Source organism: Pempheris klunzingeri, chromosome 15 (assembly GCF_042242105.1).
Source record: "Pempheris klunzingeri isolate RE-2024b chromosome 15, fPemKlu1.hap1, whole genome shotgun sequence".
Classification (NCBI taxonomy): Eukaryota; Metazoa; Chordata; class Actinopteri; order Acropomatiformes; family Pempheridae; genus Pempheris; species Pempheris klunzingeri.
This window is the reverse complement of record NC_092026.1, coordinates 20,736,258-20,755,578: the sequence shown is the minus strand read 5'-3', so window position 1 is coordinate 20,755,578 and position 19,321 is coordinate 20,736,258. Positions and strand designations below refer to the sequence as shown.

The 19,321-nt window shown below is 39.9% G+C and overlaps 1 protein-coding gene across 1 annotated transcript in view; it reads right to left on the bottom strand.

The window, feature by feature from the left end:
- Window positions 1-852: 852 nt before the first annotated feature.
- ak5 (adenylate kinase 5) overlaps window positions 853-19,321 on the bottom strand; it is a 70,901-nt gene continuing 52,432 nt past the window's right edge. The window contains exons 11-14 of the mRNA XM_070844721.1: window positions 14,050-14,213; window positions 2,937-3,053; window positions 2,289-2,486; window positions 853-1,617 (exon numbers count right to left, since the gene is read on the bottom strand). Coding sequence (XP_070700822.1) covers window positions 1,552-1,617; window positions 2,289-2,486; window positions 2,937-3,053; window positions 14,050-14,213 — 545 coding nt within the window. The 3' untranslated portion in view covers window positions 853-1,551. The remainder of the gene's footprint in view (window positions 1,618-2,288; window positions 2,487-2,936; window positions 3,054-14,049; window positions 14,214-19,321) is intronic.

Sequence of the window (19,321 nt, the reverse complement as noted above, 5' to 3'; positions counted from 1 at the left end):
TATTTAGTGTCACTTTAAACTCAATTTGTTTTAAGAGCTGCAACAATTAACTGAGTAACTCAATGTGATGCTTTAACTTGCTGACAATCCAAAGATGCTCAGTTTTACACGATAAAACAAAAGTAGGAGATCCTCATGTTTGAGAGGCTGGAACCTCCAAATGTTTGTGTCCTTTAGTTGACAAAGACACTAATCTGAAAATCAATCATGACTTTGGGTCATGACTGATTTTGTTTATAATTAAGACTGATGCTGCGTTCACTGTGTGAAGTGGCTGCAGGTTTAATGTTAGTCATAAACAGGTCTCAAGTATTTTCATAAAATTTTGAATCCTAAAAAAAGTCTTACTCACAGTCTGACGATCATCATCAGTAAGACTTTCTATAGTAGTAATTATTCCCCATAATTTGAATATTAAAAGAAAATGTGAAATACACTTTACTTCAGAGTAATGTCACACTGTTCACCTTTCTTTAGTGGAGAAATACAATTAATTCTAAAGAAAGGAGAACTAGAGAGCCTGATTTCTTTTATCTTTTCCGTTTAGGCTCCCAACGTGTGACCTTTTGATGGTCACTTCAAACACTCCGAGGCGCATCGAGTGCTGCAGTTAAAGGTCATTCTGCTGATCCACATGCTGCATCAGCTCAAAGGTGGATACACAAATTCTGTTTTTGTGCATTTTAAACGTGCTGCTAAACTCTTTACCCCCTGGTTACCCTTCATGTTATTTCTCCACCTTTTGTTGTGATCTTCTCACCAGCAGATGGGGCTATGAGATCAGCTGTGACCATTCCCTGTCCCTACATACACACATACACACACAGTACACTGAAGTACACACTCCAAATCTCCAATTTAGCAAATGCACTGGCTTTATTGAATGTTAAACTCAAACAAGCACCTGTACGATGAGCCTTGAAACATACAAATGCAATATTCTTAAATACTCTTACTTGTTTTCTGCTTTTTATTGAACGCACCAAAGGCAGATAAGCTTGATTGTAATTCTTGCATGCTTGTTACAACATGATGCTGTGCATGAGAGCATGAGCGCACACGGACATTTCTTCTTCTCTAGCGTGGCGGGAACCCTCCCTCAGCTCCTTCGAGGAGAGGATGCCAGAGAGAATTCACACTCCTCTAGAAACATGCTCTCAGTCACAGCAGGGAACGCTATTTTCTCGGTATGGTTATCTGCCTCGGTCCGGCAGTCGGCAGCATATATTGAGGTCAAAGAAAAATACAATGCAAGTAGGTGAAGCAGAATGTGACAACCAGGCGCTTCGTCAGTGTCAAAAGCAGAGAGAGGTTCCACTGATTGCTTGGGAGTGTTTCAAAACATGCATACCACTGGAGTTCAATGAGCATATGTCTGGTGCAGGGGTGAGGGTACGTGGGTGTGGGCGAGTCTCCTTGCAGTGATACAGCAGAGAGAAGGAGAGAGAGAGAGAGAAAGAAAGAGAGGGAGAGAGGGTCTTCACAGGTGGAAATCCTGGACAGCAGAGTTTGGGTTGGGGTTGGGTGGCGTTGCCGAGGAGATTATAGAGATCAGAAGGTCTCCATCGCCTGGCAGATCTGGGCAAACACTTCATCCGGCGACCTCTCGGCGTCAATCTGCAGACAGAGACAAACTGGCTGAGACGGGGCCTTTCATAAACCATCAGTGTCTTAATGCGCACCTCTGCAAGCTCACAGCACACTGGTGACCTCAATAACTGTGGTGGCATTTAAACGCTCATACACACACACACACACACACACACACACACACACACAGAGGCAGAACACTTGATGTGGTTCAAACGCATTGTTTTAAAGAGACAGCTCACCCCAAAACAAATTCTGTGATTATCTACTGACCCCCATGTTAGTGGAGACGTCAACGAAATGATTAGAGGCATCAAACACATCCCAGCTTCCTCTGCACACCCGATGGTGAAGGCAGCTACTTTCAAAATATTCTAAAGTATCATTTCTGTTGAAGAGAGCTGTTTGACTTGAAAGCTAAACTTGGTGGAAAGCATGAAATTAAATAAAGACAGGTAGAATTAAAGAAAAGAAACCTGATCTAACTGGGTTGTGGCAAAACTCTTGTACCGTGTGTCTTAAAGTCTGTTTCTGCCCTGTATTATACTTAATAATCTGATCTTGCATGTACGCTAAAGAAGAAAGGTTCTGCTAGAATCTTAAGATCAAGAATTAGTCCTAGAAGACCTTGTCTGGTTTCTAAACACGTGAGGAACGTTTACAGATTCTTTATACAAAAAAAAACACAACAAGCTTACCATGTGCAGAAGCTTCTTGCCTTCATAATGAGCAGCCAAAGCCTGGCTGTCGCTGCAGAAGCTCTCGGTCCTCCTGTGCAGGACGCCGTCTCTGTCCGAGGCCGGACGGAAGCTGGTGGATCTGCTGCGGCACTGCAGACGGCTGGACATGGTGTCGGCTGAGCAGTTCAGCAGGAGCACAGCGGTGGGCTCCCCCATCTGCACGGGACAAAGAAAGTCAGCAAGAACATCCTCGGGCCACAGAGTCCTTTTTGCTTTCCACTGTAGTGTTTGTGGCTGTACTGCTGCTGTGTCTGTAAATATCACTCTGCAGTGAAATAGTAGAAAGGGAGCTTTTTTCCTCTGATTGTTTCTCTTGTTATAACCAATCATTATCATTCTGCACACATCATTTCTGTTAGTCATACTTCCCCGTTTTCTACCATCATTTCCATCTGTTTTCCTCCTGCATTAATGCAATGAGTCATATGTAATTCACATGTTCACACTGATGTCGCTACCGCATGTCAAACATGTTTCACTGTTTGTCAGACTGCTTTCTCTCTTCATTTCATTCAAGTTTTTGTGACTTAAACTTGATGATTTTTCCTTCTTTTGTTCATGTTCCTGCACACATGTCCACCATCAGCCCTGTCAGTCCGCTCTGACCTTGGCCTCGTACTCCTCTGCCCGTCTCAGGTCTCTGGGGAAGCCGCTGATCACCAAGCCTTTCCCCTGCTGTGCCCGCGACGCCACAGAGTCACACAGCAGCTCGAGCAGCGTGTCCTGGACATCAAACACACACACACACACACACACACACAGCACAAGCATTAATTACCATATAAGCCCCAAATGATGCTTCATATATGAATCAACCTAAAACATCAGGGGTATGCATGCATTCATTTATGTTAACTGTTTATCAGCTGAAAGAGAATTTATGGTAATTAACAGAAAATGAACCTTAAGATATTTCTTATCTATGAAGTACCTTGTACCTTGTGCCCAGATGCAGTTGTAAGACATTTTTTTGTCGTTAAGTTGTGCTTAACATACCAAATAAAGTTAATAAACATCTGATTTTGGCTCTTATAGTAGTTATTTTCAGACATTTTTGCTGAATAAATGACTTAAATGATTGTTAATTTATCAAAATTATTGGTGATTAACTTCCTCTTGATGAACTGATCCATCAATTCACTTGTTTTTTGCACTTCTGTCAAATTAGCACAAACTAGTTAACACAGGCGCTGGGTGAAATATTATCAAGCTGCTACATGTATGTGTGCACATACTGGGTACTTGAAGGCAACATACAGCGATGAGTGGGAGGAACGGAGGGTTTCCTCAGGAGCAGCTCATGTTTTTTTCTGCAGTCCCCACTCAGGGTCAATCAGCCCGGCGTACAGTGTGGGTCTGCATCAATATATTCCTATTTGGTCCACAGAAATAACTCACATACATACATACATAAATCATCCTAGTTTATGCAGTCATATAGGCATCCAGGTTTTGTGACTACAAGGCTGCTAGTTTGAAAGCAGCCCAGAATACAAAAAACGTGATGAGTATCATAAAAGAACAAAAACCAGTGTTATAGTACCATAATGTTTACGAAAAGCAGTATTAATTAAAAGGTTTTTATACTGGTCTGCATTATGATGGACAAGTGGTCCCGATAAAGCAAAAAATCTGAATAATTGTAAGATTTGTGATTTCTGTGAAGGTGTGTATCGTATTACGTACTGGGTGTATGTGGTGTGTTGTGAAAGCCTCTCCATCTGTTCTGATGTTGATCCTATCAGATTAAAAAAACTTGAATTTTTTATTTTGTTCATCACCTGTGGCGAAAAAGGCAATTTATCCTTGGATGAATTATAAATAAAGGCATTAAAGATGAAAAACAAACGTATTTAATAATTGAGTGAGTCTGGGGATCCAAATGAACTTGTACTGTTAGTTAGAAGGGGGAAAAAACAGTCTTGTTCTGAATCTGCTTCAGTTGGCTCTTTGGCTGATAGTCGTCCTTTAATAAACTAACTGAACGCCCAACTGTACATTTCACATCAGAATATATTTGAAGAATACAAAGTCTCACTTGAACTAAATGCATTTGTTCTCAGATATTTTCTTTCTTTATCTTATTGACTAACAGAAAATCCACAGATCCAATAATCGATCAACACACAGTGAGTCCACTCCAGACCGAATTTCCAAATCAAAACCAACCATTTGCGGATGCATCCTTCAAACAAGGTCCATTACAAACACCGTTACTATCCTTCAGCTTTCTCTGTACTTTCATCTGACAGCAACTATCATTTTAAATCAGAAAAGACAAAATAAAATAAAAAATGATGACAGATGTCAGATTTTTTTATACATTGCTTTGCTTTTTTTAAATCATAGTGATATTAAGCATTCTTCCTCCGGCGTACTCTGCCTCAGTCTAAAAGCTCAATCATCTCTGCCGCCTCATTCCTTCTGAGTTGGTGCATTTGAAGCAATCCACTTATTCATAGATTACTCTCTTTGTCACTGATCATAAAGAGAGGAAGACGTTTTCATTCTCTGAAGACGCTCTACTGAAGTACACACGATTATGGTGGAACGTGAGTATGTGTGTGGATCATCGCACGCTTTGTTACGCCAAACCAAAGATCTTTAATTTTACTGCAGTCCCCCAACAGATGGAGCAGAGTTCCTTCACCAGCGTCATATTTTATACATTTACTGTCGTCCCTTTTGCCTCTTTCATAAAGCTGTGACAGAGTGTAATATAACCTCTTAAATTTTTCAAACTGGCTCAGTTTTATCTTTATTATTGAGCAAGCTGTGGTTAAAAAGTACGTTTTAAAACTTGTGTGTACCAATGTTCAGTTTGTCTGTTCAGTGATTTAAGTGTTCACCTTTTAGGATGATATGAACTGTGATTACGTCATTAAAGGTTGGCTGTTCTCAGATATTTTCAAATGATGTTTTTTCATATATACGTATGTATCGAGCAATGCAAGCTAGCTCAGACAGCTTAAGCACAATGCATGTGACACACACTCGACTCACTGGAGCACAAATCAAGCGCACCCTCTGCAATGAGCCGGCCTATATAAGCCTGCTCCTTCTACTTTGCAAACTAAGCTAATGCTCTTGAAACATTTTACAATCAAGCTAAACTGCATCACCAGGTTTCATCATCACGCATCACGTGTGTCTTCAGGAGGACTTTGTTGGTGAAGTAATCGTGTTTGTCATTGGAGAACTGGAAGGTAAACTTTCCTCTGAAATCCTGGGATCTCTGCTTCACTCCCTCAAGTTCTGGTTAGTGTTACTGCGTCATTGCTCTGTTCACTCACTGTTTGTGTGGATTGTTGCTCTCTAAAGTCTGCTGCTCTGTAATTTTGCAAACTTTGCTCTTATCCTGCAGCAGTTTCTGATTTTTTCTTGTCTTTTGGTTGTTTGGCACGTCCACCGTGATGCTTTCATGCTGCTGATTGTTTTGAGCACCACATGCTGCATTTAATTGGTTGCTGTTGTTTTGGATGGTTTCCTACTGACCTTGGGTCTGTACAAGAGCTTTATATTGTATATTGGCTTTAGAGACGTAAAGATCACTGTGTTCCTGTTCACTTTATGGGAAATGCAGAGCTTTTGTTGCACATCGTCAACACAAGTTATACTCGGCAAGACGTTAGAATAGTCTCACAGCCATAAGTGTACTTATCATCTTCCTGTATTGTACTATTCTCCACACCATAGTTAAATGTACGCTGCTGACCTCCTGTTCCACGGCTGCCGCTAATGGATGTGTATCTGCTGTTTATCAACACTTGCTTAATGAGCGCGTCTTGGATTTTAATATGGCGAAGTTAAGCATGACTTGGCGCAGAGCTGATGTGTCTGATTACTGTGTATCAAGTGGATTGCCGGGTTCAGATTAATCACCGTCAATTCACAAGATAGCACTCAACAGTTTATTGGCTGGGCCACACTTGGCTCAAAAAAACGGATGCAGTCTAATATAACAGCCCTGCAATAAATCCAACCCTCATAAAGGTTGTGTGTGTTTGTAATAATTTGCCCAGCTCATTTATATCGGAGAAGATATTAAAAGCACTTCTCAGTCTAATGGCATGCAGTTCAACAGCACTTAATACTGCAGCCCCCAAAATTATGTTTAAATGAGACGTCTCTGAAACAGTTTAATCAAAAAACTGGACATTATAACCTTCATCAGGGGAGATTCATCCCAGGGCTGTTGTATTAGACTGCATTCAATCTAGCTTGGAGTACAGCGCATAATAAGCTGACATATATTGTGTATATATTACCTGCATTGTTAAGTATACAAGCTGTGCTGAACTTGATGTATGCAGCTCTTTACATGCACTACCCTGTACTCGCATAAATAAATATTTTAGTGAGTTAGCTGGCTCAACTCTTATCAGTTGTTCATGCCATTCAAAGCAGTAATTTCCCCACAGTTTATGTTTCGAGATGAAATGACCTTGTCAAAAGCCAGATATGCCCTTAACTGAGGCCAACTCACCAACCCCCGGGCTGAGACCCTGAGATGCCAGATATACAGCAAATCATGCACACCCACAGGAAAACAACCAATCCACAACTTTTGGTGGTTTAACACATTAAATATTGATGGATAAAGGGATTTTTTTTCATCTCGAAATATGCAGCTGTGAGCGAATGTTTCCATCAGCGCAGTGTGACTCCACGTCTGCACACCAAGCTCTCACACGGGGAAACATGCAATGAATACTTAAGGCTGCATCGGCTGTACTGTATTTTTACATTTTACCCAGCAGTGAGACACACGTCGACCTTTTACCTCATTTTGAGATAAGACCTCTAACTCTGATGTGGGTGTGATTTTGTGTGACAGTAGTTTTTGTAATGTGCTCTGCTGTAAACCTGTTGAGGTGCACGTCAGTAATCCCAGCGTGGGATTATTCATCCTCTGTTAAATCATCCCCACCCCCCACCACCTCTCTCTCATAACTATCTCACTCACACAAGAGAAAAATAAGCGTTTGCCGATGACTGTTTGTGAACACAAAGGACATGACCTCAATGTGCTGTAAGAGGCTTAGACAGCTGCGCGTTGCTTGAAAGCTCGAAAGTGGGTTTCTTCACTGAGATGACACAAAGTTAAAGTAAATCTGCGTGGGCGTCTTCAATGACCACTTTTGATGACTTGAAATCATGTAAAACCCAAATTATTATTATTTTTATTTTACAGTTCATGTTTTCTGTTGTTGTATTCCTTGTTTGTTTTGCTCTCAAAAGCTTATTTTTAAAGAGTCTCTGCGTGCAGGGTGTATTGAAGAAAAATGCCTCAGTCACAATGTTGAGTGTTAATAAAATCAATGCCATTAGTGAGAAAAAGCATGAACCTGTGAACCAGAAATGGAAAAGAAATAAATATACCAATGTTTAAAATCCTGATGAGGGGGATTGTGGTCTCTCATGCCTACAGAAAGAGGAATATAACAGTCATCCAGAAATTATATCTCTGAGCAAAATTGTGCACCATTTAAAAAATAATAATGTGTAATTTAAACTACAATCATTTTTTGTTACATTTTACATGAATAACTGCAAACAGCTCCTTGCGTAGGATATTTTCAGTCTTTTTTTATATTTCATCACTCCTCTGCTCAACATTTAGTTTTCCAGTCGAAGGATTTCAGCTCTCGTCTCATTTATTTTTCTCTGTCTGAGGCGACTGCCAGACGATCCGACAGTTGCTGCAGGTTAAAATGAAACAAGGCCGGCCATCCCGTGGTGCCTCATTTTGTGCCGTTCTGGAGAGGTCTGCCAGCTGCAACCATGTCACATGTGAGTTTGTGTGGATTTTGTCCTCGCTGTCCTATTCCTGAGATCTTCTCAGAAAAAGTGAATGGAGAAAGTACATGAGTCACAGCCAGTGTCAGAGTGGCCCTGCAAAGGCATTAAATCATATGTGACTTTTATTTACCCGTGCTGCAGACTAAGGAACTGCAATAGTGACGGATCTCTGAGTTTTCATGTTTCCATGATAGATAGGAGTACGAAATCCAGCAGAAATCTAGTGAGGAAGTAATATATCACTAACACTGTTGTGTCATTTCCTTTAGAGGCTCGACAGCGTTTTTTGGTCCTCGCAGTGGAAGTGTGTTGATCAGCAGGTTGTTTGCTCACAGCGGTTCAGGAGGGGTGAAAGTGTCCTAGACTGTGCTGTCACACTGTGTGTTTTAAGACTAGAAATCTCAGCACGTGGACGCTCCATTGAGTCACTGCAGTTCAACAGCCTCAGCCATCAATCCCCAGTTCATATATTCAGTACAGAATAAAAGGCTTTTTGTGCAGAACAAATCTTAATGCACTTCTCAGAACCTCAGGGATTCTTGTCATTAATGTGTCATCAGCATTTGTAGTCCTATAATGATTATTTTAATTATTAATCCATTTGTCAATCTAATTAACTTTTCAAAGGTCAGAAAATGTTGTAGAGCTGCAATGATTAGCTTATTTTGAGAGAAAATTAATCTGCAGCTGTTTGTCAGTTTGTTTGTCAGCAGGATCACAGAAAACACTACTGGCCAAATTTCAAGGAAACTTTGCCAGAAGGGTGTAGCTTGGGAGGAGGAAGGACTAATTACATTTTGGAGCAGATCTCACACGCACATGCAGATCTGCGTATCATAGCAGATTGGACTATTGGACTTGGCAGAGGTCTGCACTCTGAGTTCCTCTCCGGTTGAATTATCGTTTTAGTAATTTTTTTTATAAAGCAAAAACACCAAATATTTGCTGCTTCCCGCTTCTCCAGTGTGAAGATTTTATGGCTTTTATATGGCAGTTAACCTAAAACCTGACCTTTTTGGAGTGTAAATGAAATTATAACATTTTGTGACATTTTATAGATGAAATGATGATCACAAAGGCAAATGGCAGAATATCAACTGATAATAAGATAATAATTATTTGCTGCCTTAAGATTGCAATAAATGCCCGTCACAACTACCAGTACGATTTCACAATAGTAAAACAACAGTTATCCAGATACAAGATTCAATTTGCAATTATATAAAACAGAAAAGCAGCAAATGGAACTAGTAAATAATTGTTTGTTTGATACGTGACTTACATGATAAAGCTGACGCTATAATTTCTTATCAGCAAATCCCATGAAAAGATCAAAATCACTAGTTCGTCTCTAAAGATTTTCTGACCTGCCTTCTGTGTCTGTGTTCTCAGCCTCAGACCCTTTCATTCCTGCTGACCATGGACATCCTTTAAAGATAGGACGCTAATTCTTTCATTTCTTTTTTTCAAAGCGATCTCCTGAAGCAGCTGGGGACTGTAGTTTTCAGCTACTGTGCATTTGTTGGGGACTACTTTCAGCGGTGGATTAACACACATCTGGTGCTCTGAACATTTACTAGGGCAGGATATCATCTCAGAAAATTACAACGCCTATACACCATGTGCGACTTCACCACCACAGACTTTATGGGTCGTAGCTGCTGCAGTAGTGGGCCAGTCACAGTCGCGGTGATTGGCAGCGAGTAAAACCATACAAATAGTCTTTTCTGTCAAGATCTGTGTCCAAAAAAGGATCAAATGCAGGTAATGATACCCAGACCGAGTGTTTACAGCTGCTGGATGGTGAGTGAGTCAAAAGAAACTGCAATGCTTGTGTTCATTGTTAGAGAAATGACATCCAGTGCAACAGTGTGGCTCATTGATGTGATTTTAGTAGTTCAGAGCTCTGTGGCACAGAGCAATAAGATACATCAGACTTTTGATACACAGGCAATACTTTTCGGTTTGATCTTTTAATGGGATTTGCTGAGAGTATGAAAAATGTAGAATATTGCTTGACTTACTCTTGAAAGAATGATCAATTATAAAAATCATTCTAATTGATTTCTATCCATTAATCCCTCCAACACTGTAGTCAGCAGCTGTATTTCTGTGTTTGAAGGCTGTGGTGACATCATTAACATAAATATTGCTCAATAAATCCTCCCTGGACAGATAAAAGGCTAAAAATCCAGACACCAGTTTGTCAGGCGGAGTGAATGGACACACAGCCGCGCTAAATTTCTTCTCAAATTAGTCATGTGTGGAGTCCAATCAATATTTGCGGCTCGTTCAGGCCGACACCCTGCAAGTGGAACACACACAGATGTATACACCTTTGAACATGTGAAGCAGGGATGACGGTGTGTGTATGTGAGTGACAGGCGGGATGTGTTTTGATGTGAAATGTCACAGACTCTGGCTGAATTAAAGAGCTTGCTGGCAACCAGCGGCATATTATTGAGGATTAATAATCACCAGCAGTAAACCGCATCACTGTTCATAATCTCTGCAGTCGTGATGAGAGATGCGGCACGCTAAATATTTGTCACCTCCACTTGCCACAGTGCATTTATAATGTGACTCGAGGCCTATTTGTATTAATATTTCACTGAAAGGTGGGAGGCAAAATATTTCAAATTTACAGGAGAACACATTCATAAGAATATGAATGTTGATTCCCAGCATAACTCTGCCAGACTTCAACCTGAGCGAAGGTTTAATCAGCCCGAGTAAATAAGAAAACCTGTGTGAGTGTCCCTGTATATATTAGATTATAATATTACTATTATATATAAGATTAGAGGTGATTGAATTTAGTACAGATCAAAAAATGTGGACATCGAAGTCTAAGGCTGCAAATACCAACCAACAAAAATGTGTCGGGGGGGAAAAAATGACTGATCAATGATCAATTGATTGCCAAAATGGTCTGCAATTAATTCACTTAATTAATCAACTAGTTTTGGGTATGTGGAGACTAGCTAGGACACATTTTTTGGATATACGGCAGCTTCTTGGCTGGACTGGTGCCATCCAACCACATTCATGCAGGCGTACAGAGCGACTATTATCAGCCACAAGCTCATAGTGCAGCAGGATATTCATTAGTTTTTTTTCTCTTGTCCAGGTATAAATTTTGACCTCCAGCAGTCATTAGGATTTATCCTCATGGGGCCGTGACTTTCTGTAGAAAATCTCATGGAAATCCATTAATCCATTACACTGACTGTGGTCCATTAGACTGGCTGTTGCCTTCCCCAGAGCCACGCTGTTAATGAATGCTCATCCTCACAGTGTAAAGCTGGCTGCTAAATCCCATTGCATTAACACTCTATATCATTTTATTGGATTTGATGGTGTTGCTTAATGATATTTCTCCTGCTGAATGATGAATGTGTGACACTAGAAGGCTGTTTTCACATTATTCTGCTGAAGTTGAAAAGTTGCTCTCCTTAAATCAGAGTTTAAGATGTGAACATATGAGAAGGATTTTGAGACATTACAACTTGTTTTGAGGTCATTCATGATCCAGTATTCATTCAGATTTTAAGACGGATGAAAATAATCTAAATTGGTCTTTTTTTTATCTTTATTCATTTATTTTTTTATTTGTTTTTTTTTATTTCAATTTTATTTTATATCCATAATCATGATAATTCTGAAATATCAAATTGAAAAATATAAAATGAATTCATGAAAATAAAATTGGTGGCTATCTAAGTCTTAAAAGTAGTGGTGGAAAAGGAGTTCTTCAATATTGTGCAGCTTTATTCTTCTATTCCCCTGCATTTCTCTGACAGCTGGAGTTACTTTACAGATTAAGATTTTACAAACAAAACATGCGATCAATATATAAAACATAATGCCGTACTACAGATTAACACCCTCACCTCATCGCCTCCAGCAGCTTGAACGTGAACGCACATTTTACTGTATAGTGTTGTACTTTTACTCAGTGAAATCTTGACTTTTATTTGCAACAGAATATTTTTGCTACTTCAGTGACAATACCACACTAGTATCTCTTCCACCCCTGCTTAAAATATGTCTGAAGGGGATCTTTAATATTAATGACTCCCTCAGTCGTCTGCACCTCACTCATATCAACTATATATTATGGAGAATTTATGGAATCGTATCAGTGGCCTGAACAAACCACTGCCACCATCAAAGTGTCACTTTTCTCCATATTATGACCACAGTGAATTTTAATGGCTCCCAGTGTTTGCAGAGTGCCGGCTGCATATACTAAACAGTATACATACTATTTGTATGTACATATACAGTATATCTACATACAAAGTGTCTACTGTCTGCTGAACATTCACCTCTCCTGAGACAATGTGTTTTTCCTCAGAATATTAGAGGTTCATTTAACTTGTTTACACACTCTGTCAGTGAATTGATGTAGCTCTTCCTGCTCCAATATAAGCCAGCTCTGTCTGGTACAGTGTGTGTGTGGATGTGCAATCTCTGTGCAAGCTATTTCAACCACTCTTGACTGTATAATCTTTTTTTCCGCAGTCCTCCCTCTTCTATTTATTTCATTAGGCCCTTAGCAACATGTTATATAGTATATCAGTGTTTTCCCAGCCCGAGAGCTGTGGTGGATGTTGAATTTTTCAGTGACAGCATGGAGGGATTTGTCTTTCTGCATTTGTTAACAGAACTTCGTCTTCAGCTGTCTGTCTTTATGAAATAATAATCTGTAAAATCTTGTTATTTAAGGTATTATTTTGTTGGCACAGTGCTCACTGCTGCCATGTTTCTGTTCTCATCCTCCCAGAGATCACCTGCCTATCAAACAGTGTGGGTGGTTCTTTATTATTTAATTCTATGTCCAGTCAAATTATAATCACTGCTCATACTTAATATCCTCCATTTGAATACAGAAATTTCTTTTAAAACAGAGAAACTACTGATGAAATGTCAATTTCTTGAATAAACGTATAAACATTAATCTAAATTGTTTTTAATAGTAAATTTTAAAACTCTCCTCCTCCATTTTTGCTCCAAAGAAACACTTCCCTCATAAACTGCCATTAATTATCCTCTCAGCCTCTCAGCTGCCAGCAGCTTTAGACAAAACCCTAACCCTAACCCACAATGCATTACGGTGTTGCACAGACGGAAGAGATATTGCAGCCAGCCCCGGTCCTGCAACTGAAAGTCCCATTAATTTTCCCCGCAAGTGCAGAAGCCGAGAATGTCTAAAATCATTTTTTAATGCGGTTATCTCAAGATCACAAGTTAATTATTTCATCATCCCTAGATAACGAGCTTTTTTTCTTGTACTAACAGGTTAATCTATCTTATTAAAACAGCCACGGAGCTTTTTAGAGGACTCAGGCAGGTACCACAGACACACTGCTCAGCATACACAGCCCCAGTTTGTGGAGGTGCTACTATGATGGCTAACCTAAATCCATCTTTGACTATTAGAACAGTGGCCAGTGACTGGACTGAGGTTGTGCTGACTCATGTCATGCTGACAGGCAAAATTTCATCAGACAGGGAAGGAGCGCACAGTATTGCCATGCTTTTCATTATTTTGCTCACAAAATAAACCACTATCCTGTGCACGGTGTTTTGTGACTCACATTTGGAGCTCTATTACGGCTCAAGTGAACACGAAACTCTCCCAGTTTAATCACCAGTAGAAAAGATATACATCTGTGAAAATATCTGGATCTGTGATTAAAAAAAAATCAAAGGAATGAGCCTGCATATTCAAAAACTGGAAACACAATCTGCCACTTAAATCGATTCACTTTCGAAATTACTAAAAGAAACACTTAACCTTTGATACAGAATGAGGAAAAAAACCATCTCCAGAAGCAGAGGCCTTTTCCACCTGGCAGCTCTACAATTGCAGCTCATACTCTTTATAGTAGAGGGACAGCAGCACACTGACCTCCGGCAGCTGCTCTCCTCTCTCCAGGACGTCCCGCAGGTGACGTCCTCTGTCATTGTGAGACTGCAGCTCGCTACACAGCAGGTCGCCCAGGGTGACATGACGCAAGCCGAATTTCTCCTCCATCCGCTCACACTGGAGAGATTTCCCCGAGCCTGGACCACCTGAGAGCACACACACACACACACACACACACACACAAAAGGTGACATGGGAGAGGATATAAGAGAGGAAACAAATTGCATGTGGGCAGGGGAACTGTGTGTATGTGTGCAACTGTGCATGTAGGTGCACATCACAGGTTTGATTCATTGCCAGAGGCTGAGAGCCAGGTTATCACAGATGATTATCATCTTCTCTCCTCTAACTGAATCTACCTGCCCCGCCACCTCAGTGCAACACCACAGACCACACACACACACACACACACACACACACACACACACACACACACACACACACACACACACACACAGTAGTGTTAGTAGTTTTATACTTGTGAGGTCCCACATCGACATAATACTATTAGCACCTCACCCTGATCTTAACGACTGGTGAAAAGTAGCCAAGTTCATTCTCTCCTGTGCTGTACTTCACTGCACCTTTGGGTGATGCTGTTCGGAGCAATATTAAACGGTTTTAATTCCCAGCAAGGTCGATGAACCTAAAAGCACATCTTAATCCTCAAACTGGCCTTTGACCAAAAAGTCCTTTCCACTTTCCAGGTCAAAAAATCCTCGTCCTCAAAATTATAGAAATACAAGAGCACACGCAGGCAGACAGAAACTCTAACAAAGCAAAAAGAAAAATTGGTAAAAACACTGTTTTACTAATCCTCCATGCTTACAATTACATTTTAGTCTATTCCCTTTAAAGAAAAAAAAAAAAAGAAAAAAATACCCAGCAGTCTATCCGCTCCACTGCTGTGCTGTGAGGTCTGTAGGTGTGTTATCGCAGGTTAACATATGTCTTATATGGTGATGCAGCTGTGTGAAGCACCAGTGGTGATTTATCATAACCAGGCTTGAACACAGTGATAAAACTCAGGTTGTGCTTCACATTAATCAGTATTCTCCCTGAGTGGGAGTGTTGCTGCCCAGCAATCAGAAACAAACGTCCTCATCACCATTTCTTCTGACAGCAGCTACAAGCATGGCTCATAGTTCACCCAGGAACAACCGTGACAGCCAGAAAAAGTGCATAAGAAATCAAGGACGTGCAGCGATTATGGATTAATTCATTGTGCATTCAGCACGTATTTACAGACTATTTCACCGGCCTCAAAACACAACATAGACCCCCTCCCACCCACACCCCAGAAATCCTCTGAGACTTGACACCTTTGCCAGGAAGTAAAATAATGACCCACTGGGGATGAAGCAAAAGCCCTGAGAAGCTTGTTAGTGTAGTTAAGCAGGTCAAACTCTCTGTATAAACTGGGCAAAGAGAGTTGTCTCTCTCTCTAAAAACATCTGAAACAGGCCATGAGAGCTTTAAACAAGATGAAGTGCCTCTGTGCTGTTTTATAGTGTGCTGAAATCTCTCTTTATGCTGCTTTTCATTTGAGTTATGTATTAAATTAAACATATGCACACAGGATTATTTATTGGTGCTCAAGAAAAGCAAAGGTCCCACCTTTACAGCTTCACTTAAAATTTCATTTAAACCTTTACTGCACACTTGGGGGCAGGACAAGTTGTGAACACAACGCTGACCTATCATCATCTTTTAAGTTAATATGGCAAATTTATTAGCTACCACTTGCTAATTTACGCATCCAGTAGACGCAGAGCAGCATTATCATTCATTTAGAGTTGTTTTTGTTCACCAGAAGAATATATGTCCAACATTCACTCTTTCAGCTCTGTTTTTGGTCTCAGTTCAACTTAGGCATGGTTTCACTCTGATTTGTACAACAAAACTCATTACATACTTCATAATAATAACTTGTCTGACACTTTCACAGTTACGTCTGGTGTACCCCAAGGCTCCATCATAGGCCCTCTTCTCATCTGTATGTTACCATGATTTCCATTTTCATTACTATGCTGATGATACGCTGTTATTTATACAAGTTCAACCCCGTTAATCCATCCGTCTGTCAAGCATTCGCACTTGCCTATCTGAAATTAAAAACTAAATGTCTTCAAACTTATCATGTTTAAAACTGAAACACTCATTGTTGGACCATCCAAACTATTTATACTTATTTAAAAATGTCTCTCTGAATGTTTGCATAATTTCTCAGTCTGGGTTTTGTATTTCACCCATCCTTGTCACTTGAATCCCACATTTAGTCTCTTAGACTGAAGTTATATTGCAGCTTTGCAAGTCAATTTGAGCCTTGGCAGATAGTTGTACCATTTCCCTCCTAATGCTGAGGTAGCTGGAGGTTTTATATTTGACAAACGTGAACCATTCCACCATGTGTGACAGCTCTGTCATAACTTTGTCCTCAATAAGAGCCAAAGGGATTATATTAGATGAGATGGAGCCGGAGACAGAGATGGAACAAGAGGGTAGGGACCATATAGAGGAAAAACATCTCTCTCAAGTAATCTAATTTCTGAATCCATTCCAGTTATGTGATTCTTATTCCTAAAAGATTCGGCAGGTAATACTTTTTATGTTAAAAAAATAAATCCGTTCAAATGACAAATGGGCTGCAGAAGAGACAAACTTCTCACCTCCACTCACTGAGATGCTTCAGGTATTGACATCAGTTTTAGATGTTGCTGATGATCACAAGCAGGAAATTCTCTCAGTGCACAAATCAAAACTAAAAGCAAAAAGCAGACGTGTTCTGAAAAAAAATTTTCTTTTCACTCAGCAGAATTGGCTCAGGCTTTTGAGACTTTTGAGAAAATGAATAATTTAGACTGTGCTAAGATGGATGTAATGTCTGGACATCAGCCATCAGCCAGTTTGTATTCACTGCCATGTTGTCAGCTATTTTGAGTCAGAAATCCAAAATTTCTCTCAACATTTCTACACACGCCAAGTACCATTGCATCAGTTTAGAACATTAATGAAACGACTGATATTACCTCTCACAGCAACAGCAGTGAATAACAGTGTTTTAAATGTAAGTCTAATTACAAAGGTAAAAATGGTAATTTTCTGCACAGAGGTGGGAAATAGAAAGACAAAGAGAACAGCGGGATGAGAGCATGAAAGAGAGAAGATGGGAACAGAGAGAAATGAAAAAACAAAAGGCTGGAAGCACAGATAGCAATGAAACTTCACATTAGCGTTACCCTCTGGCAGCGTCACCCCCTCTTTCTGAAGCAGCACTGCAGAACAACTGTGCTACTTCAACTTTTCCTACAGTCAGGGTGGTTTTGGATGAGTAAACCTACATAGAGTAAAACCACCTAACACTCTTCTCTCAAATTAGGATCCACATTTCAGTATTTATCCACATTAAAGTCTGTGATCGTGCACCATCACTCCTGAATCCCTACACAATGCTATTTTATTTTATAGCCCAAATTACTTCTCCGTTCCTTGAAGAGCTGTGATGATTGCTTCCATCTGCTTTTAAGAGGTTTGATGGGCAGCAAGTGAATCTGAGCCCTTCTTCCCTTCACCAGATAAACCAGCAGAGTCTGACGAATTCGCATCATCAGCAGCACAGGAGCAAGTTTAAAAGGAGTGACGTTGGAGGCGAGGGGAACATTAACTTTTTATTTAGAGGTGAGGTGTCCTCTTGCTGTGTCAGGGAGTCTAGAGAAAGTGTTTTCAAAGACAGCGTTATGTCTCGCTCGGCTGGAAAGATGACGTGTCCAATGAGGTGGCACAAACATGATCACTGAGGCAGGATTCACTTTGTGGTATACCTCTCTCAGTACTTGCTCCATCAGATGATGACTCATCATGAGTAAATAGCCACCTCACTACAACCAACCAGCTACATATAGTCAATTTAGTTTACTTGCACTTTGTCAGTTGTTCCTTGTTGTGAAACACTTTGCATTTTGGCTTTTTGAAATGCTATAAATAAAGAAAAATAGAAAATCTTATTCCTCCCTCCCAAGGAAACACATGATTTCTGCAATGTTTTTACCTTTATTGTATCTCTTTATGAATGCACCTGTCGAGTACATTACAGTATCCACTATGTGTAGACAATTTTCATTCACAAAAATATCACCAAAGAGTAAAAAGAAGAATAATGAGAACGCCTCTGTAAAGCAAAGTGGTCCATGATCAATATGAGAGATTCTGAGGGGAGACGTCAGGGTGGAAAAAAAACCCTACAGCAGGTGATGATATACCGTCAGGAGCACCAGAGGCTGGTCCTGGACAGTAACCTGCACAAAGAGGCAGCTCTCCAAGTCTTTCTAATCTCTCTAATCTTTGTGACAACTGCTGAAACTGAAAGCTGCTGAACCAAACTATGCTAATAAAATCATTAAATATAAAAAAACCTCTTAGTAAATCATAATGATGATGATCTAGTGAACAGAATTATTAAATATGCATTAAGTCTGTTAAAGATTTTATTTTACATAATTACAGTATCATTTTTAAATCTGTACAGGACTGATATGACAGGTCTGGACCACTTGTTCATACCTTTGGGAGAATTCTAAATATAAGAAAGTTGGTGAATGCGAGAAATTCTCCTAAATCATTTGTACGTGCCACTTAAGAACAAGTGAATTCGTACCATTGATTCTTGCATGAGGCCCATGTTTTATTTTTGTTCCACAGCTTGAAGTTTTTGGTTTAATCTTAACTTCGTTTTCAGCAGCAGCCATTTTCAGTGGAAAAAAAGCTCAGATAAAACTGCGATACGCTTCCTTACTAACAGCAGACAGATAAAGTTAGTGACTAGCTGATGAACATAGTGGATCATTAAGCAGCTAAAGAGCCAGCTATTTCTCTCCAGAGTTGGTGAAGACCAAACACAGAGCCAAAAGATGAGTGAATATTGAATTTAGGTTCACTTACATGACAGAAACATGAGTTTAAATGAACGCTAGTGTTGCTCTGTGACTACTAAGTGTGTAAATAAGATGGCAATATAGCTTTTAATGCTGCCCCCATGTAGCCAAAGAAATGAATTATTGCTGCTTCAAGGTTTCAATGTATTCCGCCTGGAATATATATATATTTTTTTTCAACAGCATGTTATTTTTGAAAAAAACTTCAGACTGAAAAAATAGACTGTAATCTATGTTCATGTTCACGTAACTATTCATAATGCTGCTGTTGTGTGAATTATTTCACATATTGCTACTCACAGCCTGCAGGCAGAACAGTGGGT